At 36.7% G+C, this 12055-nt stretch overlaps 3 protein-coding genes across 3 annotated transcripts; 1 reads left to right on the plus strand and 2 right to left on the minus strand.

Annotated features, from left to right (window-relative positions):
* Positions 1–513: 513 nt before the first annotated feature.
* On the minus strand, positions 514–3773 carry LOC129359303 (post-GPI attachment to proteins factor 2-like). Its single transcript, XM_055028845.1, has 6 exons — positions 3421–3773; positions 3010–3183; positions 2146–2395; positions 1857–1963; positions 1649–1757; positions 514–1342 (listed from the first exon to the last, which is right to left on the minus strand). The coding sequence occupies exons 2-6, from the start codon at positions 3175–3177 to the stop codon at positions 1212–1214; spliced, it is 765 nt and encodes a 254-aa protein (XP_054884820.1). The 5' UTR covers positions 3178–3183; positions 3421–3773; the 3' UTR covers positions 514–1211.
* On the minus strand, positions 3230–11068 carry LOC129359302 (olfactory receptor 52N5-like). The gene is made up of 2 exons (XM_055028844.1): positions 10152–11068; positions 3230–3254 (listed from the first exon to the last, which is right to left on the minus strand). Exons 1-2 carry the CDS (start codon positions 11066–11068, stop codon positions 3230–3232), a joined length of 942 nt encoding a protein of 313 aa, XP_054884819.1.
* LOC129359301 (neuronal acetylcholine receptor subunit alpha-9-like) lies at positions 4235–8745 on the plus strand. Its single transcript, XM_055028843.1, has 5 exons — positions 4235–4303; positions 5658–5803; positions 6292–6446; positions 7063–7595; positions 7696–8745. Exons 1-5 carry the CDS (start codon positions 4243–4245, stop codon positions 8385–8387), a joined length of 1587 nt encoding a protein of 528 aa, XP_054884818.1. The 5' UTR covers positions 4235–4242; the 3' UTR covers positions 8388–8745.
* Positions 11069–12055: the final 987 nt, after the last annotated feature.

Raw genomic sequence — 12055 nt, forward strand, 5'->3', positions numbered from 1 at the left:
ATGCAGAGTTGCACGGATTGGTTGACTGACAGATTAGATGTTAGATTAACACCGGTATCAAATCAGGCCGTTTACAGACCGTGGATTAATGGAGAAACAACTAATTGTACGGATGCGCACAGTTGGACGTAATGGCGTGGGAGATATTACTCCACGGAAAACATCTGTAACGTACAATCATGTGCAGAGGCACTGAGCCATCTAATGGACACAATGAAGCATTGCAAAAGCCTTCAAGCAAATAATTTTCCTGCATTTAAAATTCCGATTTTTCCAATTCATAGGGAAAAAAAATTATAAGGCTCCTATAATTTTATACATTTTAATATTTGGAGTCCAACAGAACCACTATGTTTTTTTTTTTTTTTTTTTTTTTTTGCTTTTAAATAAAAATGGATAAATTCTGGGAATTACTGAAACATATTTTTTTTTAGATCTCTATGAAAAAAGTTTCATATACAAATAAGCAGATTGTGAAGGCAGTGAGTGAGGCACATTTGAAGCGGCACAATGTAATATGCAACACATTTACTGTTATTTTAAACAAGCATCACTGTTAGTGTTGTATGTAGACAAAAGGTGTTCCTCCGTAACGAATACTTTATTAACAAAACGTAACTAAAAAGGTTCAAATGACAGACAACATCTGACTTTTGTCATCTATGGCAATCTGAAGGTATGTGCAGTTTTATTGGCGATCAATGAAAGTAAGTTTATTCTTCAGCAGAGAAACTAATATTATTTTGGGTTTAAATGCTTATTATAAAACACAACTGGAACACCACTTCCAGGTCTCAACAACAATATGAATAATATACTTTGTGAAAGATATAAAATTCTGTGTTTGAAGCAATTACTTCTGAGGATGTATTCAGATTACTAAAACACATATTATGTACTTTGACAGACATACAGTACTTGCTGTGCTTGATGTCAAAGTAAAATTTCACATCACCTAAAATAATATGTAAAATTGAAGGCAACCATAAGTCACATTGGAACATAAGCTGTTTCTCCATCCATCATGTATATATATGTGTGTATCATCTGTTTGCACTTGACTGACATTGACTCACTTTAAGCTCTTAAGTCTTAAGTCCTTATGAAAAAATGTGGAAAAGCCCATCCCAATCTTCTTCAACGGGATCGCTGCTGTCTTCATCATGTGGTTTAGTTCCAGCACATTTATCCTGCTCATCTTTAGGTTCTAGTCAGAAGTCTTTGTCCTCAAAGGAGGAAATGACCACAACCTCCCGACTCTTGAAATCCCAAACTGCTGTCAGATGGAAGGCCATATTGGAGAAGACGACAAGGTACTCAAACAGCGCAAAAAAGGTGTAACCTGTAAATAACAACATGCATGTGTTGGTCAGCATTTTATAATGTTTATGACACAGATACATGACTTGACAAAAATATTCATCACTATTTTTGTCTCATTACAAGTTGAAATTACATATCCATGCCACACCTTTCCTATTTTTATTTGTTGAAATAGTCTCAAAACATGTATAATTTTTATTTCCCTTAATAATTATCACTTTTTTGTGATGTTTATGCAAAACTTTAGGTTTATTTCTTGTGTGAGTTTTGTCAACTTTTGTGTCAGCGTTTTAAAATATCAAACATAACACAAGGTGAAACTTACTTCCTGATTCACAGTACATGTTGTGTTTCCAGTAAAAGAATCCAGCAAAAGCACAGAAGCAAACATTGAGGAGTAAGAAGCGAACCTTCCAGTGATGAGACTTGGCATCCTTTAAGGAGGAAATGACATCACAAACAAGGCTCAAATACTGCAATTAAAGCAGATAGCTTTAATTGCATTGTGGTGTTTTATATTTACTATTCTTTACCTCAGGACTTAATGAATACTTCTTAATTGATCTCCACAAACGACAGGTTATCAGCATGTAGATAAGTGAACTCACAATGAAGAGGACAAAGCCTTCCTTATGCACAACTGTACAGGGAGGAAAGAGAAAACATGATCAGAAACAGGCAGCAAAAATATTCTACATGATGACTCAGTAGCAAAATAATTGCTAAATTTGTAAAGAAATGTATGAACCAAAAGACAGACTCCGCCATCAAAAGAAAAAACTGGATGCATGCCTTGTGGTGTATTAAAACTGGGTCACTCACAGTACGTCTCACTAGATGACACATATGTAAGAAGCAGCAGGCCCAGGTTCTCAAAAACGGAAAAGGTCAAGTTCAAGCAGCTGAGTGCGCTCTCGGAGGACCTGGCAGCAAAGCGGGACTTGTAAAACCTGAAGTAGGTAAAGGCCACCAGAAGCCTCGGAGCAGAGTGGAGTCCGATGCAGAACCGCCAGATGTGGCACTCAGGACTGAGGCTGATAGAGGCACTGATGGATGGCAGGTAGTTGGGAACCTAAAGACAAAGAAGGAGGAATGTATTCTACTTTTTTACATAGCTGTAGGATCTGAAGAAGAAGAAAATACCAAAGAAAAGACATGTAAAATCAAAGTTTTATTTTGTTGCAACTGGATAATGTGTAGTGAAATATTTTGAATTGAAAAACCAACAACCTTCAGTATAAGAAAAAATGCTTTGATGTGGGAAGAACACATTTTAGGAACATTTTTAATGTAAACTCTGCTTCTCTCTGTGTTTTGATCAAGTGATAGTAAAATTGAGGTTTCTGCTGGCAATACTGAAAATTACTCAATGCACACTGTTTAAGTACAGTAGAGGATTTGTGATGCCATGATTTGTGTAACATGGTATTCTTTATGAATAAATGTACTGAAAGGAAAAGTTTCAATTAAAAAATACTTAAGAAGTATAGAAGCAACTGGAAAAAAACCTGTTTATATTAAGACACCTTTGATCTTGAGACAAAAGAAAATGATTTCTTTTCACAAAAGAAAATGATTTCTTATTACCACCAGGAATAATGGTAATAATAATGGTTTCTTGGTAACGAGAAACAATTTCTAACATAGGAACCATTTCCAGAAAGCTGATGGAAAATAACAAATTACCTGGCAATGTGTACCAGTAGCATCTTCAAAGTGAAAGAGAGAGGATATGGAGACGCAAGTGATGAGTCCTAACAGTGGCAGGCACACAGTAACTACAATACAAGTGGCGAATGATATCCTGATGACCAGGGGCCTCTCATAGCCCAAAATGTTTGAGCCTTGGATCATTTTACCCTGCAAGCACAGAAACATAAAAAAAAAGTAAGTAACAATCACACTATCACAAAAGTGGCAACGTATTTCTATTCACAAAAAATTATGCATGCATGATACATATTTACTCTAATAATAATTAGTAGTGTGCATGCCATGCCCGGCTAGGATTTGAGCCATGAAGTAATCATCTTCATCCTGATAAATTCGTTCATGTGTGCCTTGTTTCTAAAAGGACGCACTCTGTAAAACCCTTACCTCCACCCAGCTCACTGCTGCCCAGCAGGCGCTGCAGCTACAACTGGCTCAACAATAACAATGTCAGGTCAGTGTGCGAAGGAGCTGCAAATCTCCGATCCCATCGAGCCAGGAAGAAGAGACTGGGACGTCATCCAGCCATCTTCACCACCTAAACGTTCATCTTTATAATTCTATGTCCAGATGTTCCTAACAGCTGATAGCAGGCCTAAGGATGCTGCTGTCATCCTTGCGTGGAGGATAGGGGGAAAAACACGAGTGGGAGGAGAATTGCAGTTTCCGGAAGAGACGGCGAGCCGTGAGCAAAATGTGTCAAAATAATGGAAATCGTTTTAATAGTAAACGAAAACGAATCAGAGCAACTGATCAAAGGGATGCGACGTAAAGAAACAAAATGCTGCGTCAGCAGCGCTTTGTTTCTGGACGCTCTCCGCGGTGCTGAAAAACAACGACCAATCTTTTGTCCTTCATCAGTTCACTCTGGGCTTGTGTGACGGCTTGTTTAACAGTTTTTTTTCTTTTTTTTTCTTTTTAAACGCCCTGTAAATCCAATGCTCGCATTCGCCCACGCCTTCCGGAAGACTGCGTCATGTAATGGCATGTGTGCGTAGGATATACTAGTGCAGTTATCAAAACTGACAATCTGCATGAGCCAAATATTTGCGCTGAAGAGGAGAGGCTGACATTACACACGCTACAGCAGGAATAAGCGCCTTTACTGTTATTATTATTATTATTATTATTATTATTATTATTATTATTATTATTATTATTATTATTATTATTATTAAGTCCTTGGCCGCAGGTACTTTGCTTTGGAAAATGATACGTTGGAGAAGTCCGACTTTACTTCATTCATTTCTATTCTTAGGGGCCGTGACAAGTAAGTTTCTATTTTTTTTCATTTTAGATTTTTTTTATAACATAAACACCTTTATTGTCGTATAAGTAGGGGATTACTGTGCAACAGCTGCGAAGTGACAGGCAATAACAGCAAATACAGTCTAAAATAGATATACTGTAAATTAAAATACCATTGAATATTTTTTTTTTCATTTCAGTTTTTCGATTTATAAAATAAACCTTGTGTTGCATCCAACAGAGTGAAATATTTCAAGCACTCATTGGGGTCTGCCATAGCAATGCAGGGTTCCTGCTCGATTTCATGTTATTACCGTGGTACCATGGCGACATAATTAGCCGACAAAAATCCCCCGAGAACTTCACAGGAATAAAGCCAAGTCTTGAAACATCATGAAAATCCTATGATTTTTAGGATTTTCTGTTTCATCATAGTTTCAACTGGAGACACCATTTAAATTCCCTTTTGTAAATATGTCCATGTTGGGTTAAGATAAGATGGTATATTAATAATCTTTCAGTTTTTCCACAAGTTGCCTTTAAGTGCCCCAAAGTTTATAGGAACTTTTAGATTTCTTAGTGTAACTGAGTGTAGCTTCTGATGAGCTAAAGCTGTGGTTTTCAATGCTTAAGATAATTCCTGTGTCTCCCACCCTAACAAGTACTGTCAAAAACCAATCAGTTATGCTTTGAAAATGAGTCGCAATAGTCGATTGGAACCAAGACAAAATGTTTGATTCTCCCAGAATCCTTCATGTTTTTTTTATTTTAGTTTCCTATATTGTTGATTCCTTCTGTGGTTTAACTTTAGCACCCTTCATAAGAATAAATAAAAAGCTGTAGAACTGCTGAATTGTTGTTTTCAACCTTTTTAATATCATGTGATTTACATTTATTCTCATATCCCCTCCTTTTATCCTCAAGCTTTTTTCAGAGTTCTCGAACGTGTGACCTGTTCAACCTGTCATAAGAGATTGTGATGCAATAATCCCACAGACAAGCTGTCCAGCTGAGGGGCTTTATTTAAACTGTGATTTAGGGTTGACATCTGGACTGCACAAATCCATGTATGCAGCCAAAGCTGAACTTTTCATCAATTGTTGCCATTGTAGATACACCTTGTCCTACTAAATTCATTTTCAAATTTATTAATATGTCTGTTTGACATGAAATAAAATTTTCATGAACTCTTATTTTTAGATACTTACAGAAAGGGATTTTCAGGCAGTCACATTTTCTGTTACGTTTGTCTTCTTGTCCGCTCTAACGTGTTTGTATGTCAATGCCCTGAAATGCAAAGAAACACATCATTTAATCTCCCTTTGTGCAATTTTTCTTAATGCAAAATTCTATGTTTGTTTTTATTTCTGTCGAAGCGTGTGAGGGTGCATATGCCAAATATGCCCAAAAGCTCCTGACAGACCTAATGACCAACTACACAAGTGCGCTGAGGCCTGTGGAGGACACAAATAACATCCTGAATGTGACTCTGCAGGTTACACTCTCACAAATCATCGACATGGTAAACCACCAGAGCACAAACATTAAGAATGCATTTAAACTCAACTTTTCCCTGTTTGAAAGGATTATATAACATAATTCTGCAACGAGTTTTGAAAGCAAAAATTTGGACAAATTTTATTTAATCCACACAGATTTGTCAGGTTGTGCGTACAGATTCATATGATAACAAAAAAACACATTTACTATCTTTTAAAAACAGATAATACCAGCTACAATAAAGTAGTAATAGAACATCTATTACTTATCAAGATAGGATGTAAGGCTGAAATAGTTTATAGCTTGGAGTCAGGTGAGAAAAAAAGAAATTAGCTGTTTGGTCATCGTGACAAGGATAATGTTGGATGGAAGAGCCAACCGATTGAAATGAATCTCACCATTTAGTTCTTTTATTATTTAACCATGAGCACCAAATGCTGCCATTCATTTTTAATTTTGCAGTAACGTTTATGTGTCATGCCTTTTAATGCCCGTCTTCTTTTGTAACAGGATGAGCGAAATCAAATTTTGACTGCTTATTTGTGGATAAGGCTAGTCTGGTTTGATGCACATCTCAGATGGAATAAAGATGAATACGATGGACTCGACACCATGCGTATTCCTGGTAGTTATGTATGGAGACCTGATATAGTCCTTTATAACAGGTAGGTTGGACAAGCGTTGATAGTTCATTTACCTGTAAATTTGGTGAACACATCCTGCCAAAATTGGCAATAAACATAGAAATAAACAAACGGCCTGAAGAAGTAAATTATGCGCCAAATATTGCATCCAAAAAATAAAGAACTTTCCCAACATATTTAATTATATAGTTTTTCATAAATTAATATTCCTATGTTATTTTTAACAGTGTTAATTTACTATTCTAATTTTTTAATTTATTTCCAATCCTACTCTTATGAGTTTATTTTTTTATTTCATCATTTATTTATTTTCATTTTTTTATATTCTGCATTTATTTAGTTATTTTTTAGTAACTGTAACATTTTATGTTATTTTTTTAATTTTGTATTTGTTTATTTAATATCACTTCAAGAAAGTCATACATGTATAAACTGAAGAAAATAAAAATGCTTCAGGAATAAAACATAAGGCAAATATTTCTCTTCTTGTGGATTTTAATTATATCAACAATAACTGAGAAATTCTAAATTGCAGAAACACTTAAAAAGTTAACACTCTTACATATCAAGTCTTTTCTTCTGGAATGGCTGTGAACTATATTGATCACTTGTTGAGTTAAGCTAACTGTTTTTCCAGCGCAGACAACCATTTCACCGGCCCGATGGATACCAACGTGGTGATCCGGCATGACGGCCAGATGATGTGGGATTCCCCTGCTATCACAAAGAGCTCATGCAAAGTGGATGTGTCCTTTTTCCCCTTCGATGGTCAACAGTGCAGGTTCACTTACGGCTCCTGGACCTACAATGGAAACCAGCTGGACATCCTGAACGCCATGGAGAGCGCCGACCTGGCTGACCTGGTGGAAAATGTGGAGTGGGAAGTTCTCGGCATGCCGGCAAAGAAGAATGTTGTTCAATATGGATGCTGTGCAGACCCATACCCAGACGTGACCTACACGCTGAAGCTAAAGAGAAGAGCTTCCTTTTATGTTTTCAACCTTCTCATACCGTGTGTGATGATCTCTTTTCTGGCTCCACTGGGTTTCTACCTGCCTGCTGATTCTGGGGAAAAGGTTTCTTTGGGTGTCACTGTGATGCTGGCACTCACCGTCTTCCAGCTGCTGGTTGCAGAAATTATGCCACCTTCTGAGAATGTGCCACTAATTGGTGAGGAAAATAATGTATGTTCAAATCCCACTTTACATGATTGCAACATACAGACACATAGCGCAAATGTTTATTTTTCTTGCCTTTTTAACCTCTACAGGAAAATATTACATTGCAACGATGACAATGATTACGGCCTCCACTGCCCTGACCATCTTTATCATGAACATTCATCACTGCGGCCCAGATGCCAAGCCTGTTCCCAAGTGGGCTAAGAAAGTCATTCTGCAGTACATGGCCCGGATGTGTTTTGTCTATGAAGTTGGAGAGAACTGCATGTCGGCAGAGTCAGAGAGACAGGAACCTGCACTTGTTAGCAACACCAGCTGCACCATGAACGGGCAGGTGTGTCCAGGAAGAGAAGACGACTGCATCATCAGAAGTGGTCAGGAAACGGTTGGATCTGTCATCACAGAGGAGAGAGAAGAAATGGATCAAATCCTAAGTCCACTAGGATCACTAAAGAGGAATCCTACAAACCATAACAGCACGTGGAGGAATGGCATCTTCTTGGACTGTGGGGAGTCAAGGGATCCGGTGAGATGCAGAAAGGGAGGCGTGAGTGATGGAGAAAGAAAAGATGACGGGATTTCCTGTGACACTCATCCTAACGATGGGCCACTGCTGCATAACATTGAATACATCGCCAACTGTTATAGAGATCAGAGGGCCACACAGAAACGAACTGGGGAGTGGAAGAAAGTAGCCAAAGTTTTAGATCGCTTTTTCATGTGGATGTTTTTTATAATGGTGTTTTTCATGAGCCTCCTTATCATGGGCAAAGCTGTTTAATCAGCACTACTTTTATTTGATTGTTAAAATCCTTTTAAAGCCTCGAGTCCAAATGGGAAAATGTGAACTTTAAGAAAGATGTGTAGCATATTTATATTTATGTCAAGAACAAAAGGTGTGTACTATATTTGTTTTTACCTCAGGTAAATTTTCTTCTTGTTCTTAAATTTTAGGGTACCGAGCTCTTTTTATAAATTATGTACAAAAATGTTTGTATGTGACATAAGAAAGTGGTGTCTGATATTATGGTAGCACCTTGAAAAAGTATTCACACATCTTACATTTTTAGAGTTTTTTTTGTGTCATGTACAACTGTCATGTTTGGCGTTAAGAAGAGATTAAAGTGCAACAAGATGGAGGCATATGTGTGATGAAGATGAATTTAATTATGAACAGAAAAACTTACATTACATGACGCCTCTGTCTTAAGAAACAGAGGCTTCAGGGTGACAGGAGCAGAAAGTGTAAATCTAACGGAAATGTAAATTAAAAACAGAAAACCAGTGAGCTTACACACGTTGGTGGAAATGACAAAACAAGGACTAATTAGAGGCAAACTGAGCTGAGAGAAAGAGTAGACACAGGTGAATCAGGTGATGGATATGACATAGAGAAAACTGGCAGGTGAAACACACCTCAAACACACCTAAATAAAATGAAAGAGTCATTGTTAGGCCTCTGCAGAGCTGAATGGCACATAGATGAGTTTATTGAGCTACTCGATTCAGGTGTGTCAGAGAAGAGATGCAGCTCAAAGTTGCAGAATTAGATGATTGAATTGCATGGTTTTTCCCAGCTGTCACTGTCCCAATTTATGACTACAAGGTTCATTGATGGACATAAATGGATAAAAATGACTCATGGAAATAGACATCAGCACCATGTTTAACTGTTTTCCCTGTTTGTTTTTTTTGTTGTTTTTTTTAACAATCATGAGAGGATAGGCAATGTACAATTTCTAAGTTTTTGAAGTTCAGAAGCTGAAAGAACATAATAATTTGAGTTTCCATTCATATCATTTTGCAAATCATAGATTCACTATGTTTAGTGAATCTGATATTTACTGACATGTTTACTCTTGCAAACAAAGATCAAATAACTTTATGGTTTATTACATAAGTCCAGGATTGTTTTTCTTGATATATAAGAACAAAAATATACTAAAAATGTATCTGGTAAGTTTCAATAACAAAAGTCATCAGTGACTTTCCCTCTGGTTAACACAATGTTGTCAATGAATAACAGCAATAAGGGAAATTATATTACAGTTTGAAAATTTTTTTTGCATTTTCTGTACGTGACTTGAAAATAAAAAAAAAATTACGTTTATTGCTGTGATGCACAATACATCTGAAAACCTTGTTATTTCACTACTCTACAAACTATCTGCTGATTTCAGAAGTAAAAGCAGAAGGCATAAGTAATAATCATTGTGTCAGAAATTATTTATCAAGCTGTTGCTATTGTTGCAGAACACTCAAATTTAACTGACAACTCACTGAGAATTATCAGAATGTTCCTGAAGTTTGAGAAAAGGAAAGTTTCTTGCTGTTCCTCATATAATTTAGCTAGATATGGAGTTCATCATTTAAAACAGTTCTTTTTTGGAGGTCATTAAGTCTCACGTTTAACTACAAATTTTTAGCCACAGTAGTACTCCATGGCCGGCAGCTCATACAGACAGGCCAATTAGTCATCAAAACTCATTTAGTAAAAATGTAAAATTGCAGAGGAAAAAAAATCTAGAAGAAAATTTTAGTTTTTCTTTTGAGTATTTGATTAATCTTATCTCGTAATGATCTTGTTTGTAGTCCATAAATAATAGGATTTAAATTGGCAGGCACGACATGGAATAAAATGTATGCAATCTTCCTCAAGTCTGGATAATTTGGAAATCGATGCAATATAATAGTTAGGAACCCTGACCAGAGCATAATCAGATAAAGAATGAGGTGGCTTGAGCAGGTTTGAAGCGCTCGGTTATTCATCTCCTTGTTTTTCTTCACCCAGCAGATGAGAGCTATTCTGATGTAAGTAGCACTGATGCCTCCAATCGAACAAGTAAACAACAATACTGTAAAAAACAGACCATATATGTTATTAATGGACACGTCCTGACAAGAAAGCTTGAACAGCGATGCATTGTCACAGAAGGCATTTTGTATAACTGATCTGCAGCGGGACAGCCTGCCTGTGAGACCTAAGAGCACAGACACTAGCAGTAAGGAAACGCCCCAGGCAGTGGCAGACAGGCCGATCACAACTTTATTAGTCATGATGGAGTTGTACCTCAGAGGGTGGCAGATTGCCACATATCTGTCGATGGCCATAATAACAAGAATCATGTGCGATGCAGATCCAAAGGTGTGGCTGTGAAAAGCTTGAAGCAAACACTGGTTGTAGGTGATGAAACGCTTGGTGGAAAGGACATGAGCCATGAGCTGAGGCAGCAGGACTGTGTTACCGATCAGGTCATTCACAGACAGGTTGCAGAAGAGGAAGTACATGGGCTGGTGCAAACTCTTTTCCTTTATGATAAGTGTGAGAACGCCAATGTTAGAAAAGAGCAGAGTGGAGTATGCAAACAAAAGTGAAAAAAACAGAGGGTATATATACTCTGGAGATATTTCAAATCCTTGGATCTCCAGGATATCAGATGGCATTGAAGAATTTTCCTCCATTTTCATTCATATGGTGAAAAATCTAAAATTAAAAAGTACATTGCAACAAGTTAATTTATATAAACCTATTGCAGACTGACCAAAGTGAAACATGTAATTGTGTGTACTAGATATGTATAAAATATTACTTTATTTATTGACTCACTCAGTAAAAACACTTTCATATCATTACATGTACTTTCCAACCATCGTCTGAGTAGAAATGTTATCGGTAATGCCTTATCAATTACATTACTAATATAAATTAGGAGAAAAAACCCATACATATTAAATTGATTTCAAGTAAAAAATAATAATCAGAAGCAACATGCTTACCTTTTTTTCTTGACATGCATGTGTAATAGAGGTACTCTACAAAACCCCAAAACTGCTGCTGATGAGGAATGTCTGCAATCATAAATACTTTGCTGGGGTAGGAGTGATTCCCACGTTAATTAGATGTTGATATTTTATTTCCTGTTATGGGTTAGTGCTGGATTATGTGCTGCCGTTAAGAGAGAAGGATTTTCCCACATGTACGTACGTTTTCCTCATTACATTAACTAATTTTCACTTGTTTACATTATCATCAGTTTAGAATAACAAAGCAGCAAAACAACAACACAAGTCAACACTTGCCATCTTTAAGTAAACTTATCATGATTTGGTTTGGCTACGAATTGGTAAAATGAGTTATCAACAAAGGTGGCAATTGTTATCAAAGTTAGTAAGTCGGGAATCACCTGATTATAGGGAATTTGTAACCAAACACCTCTCAGTTCTGTAAAATATGGCTTTATGAATATCTTCTTACCTTCCTGGCGAGGTATGGTTTTATAAACACACTACATAAGATCGTCTTATCGAAACATGGGCATTCTGAAACATCAAGCACTACTTATCCATACACCATAAACACAAACAGCTTATTCTCCTCAGAATATGAGTTTACTGACTAAATACCTCAACTTACAGAAAAAATACTACAACTAGTTACAAACATTAAGC

The sequence above is a fragment of the Poeciliopsis prolifica genome, unplaced genomic scaffold (assembly GCF_027474105.1).
Source record: "Poeciliopsis prolifica strain line A6 unplaced genomic scaffold, Auburn_PproV2 SCAFFOLD004, whole genome shotgun sequence".
Taxonomy (NCBI): Eukaryota; Metazoa; Chordata; class Actinopteri; order Cyprinodontiformes; family Poeciliidae; genus Poeciliopsis; species Poeciliopsis prolifica.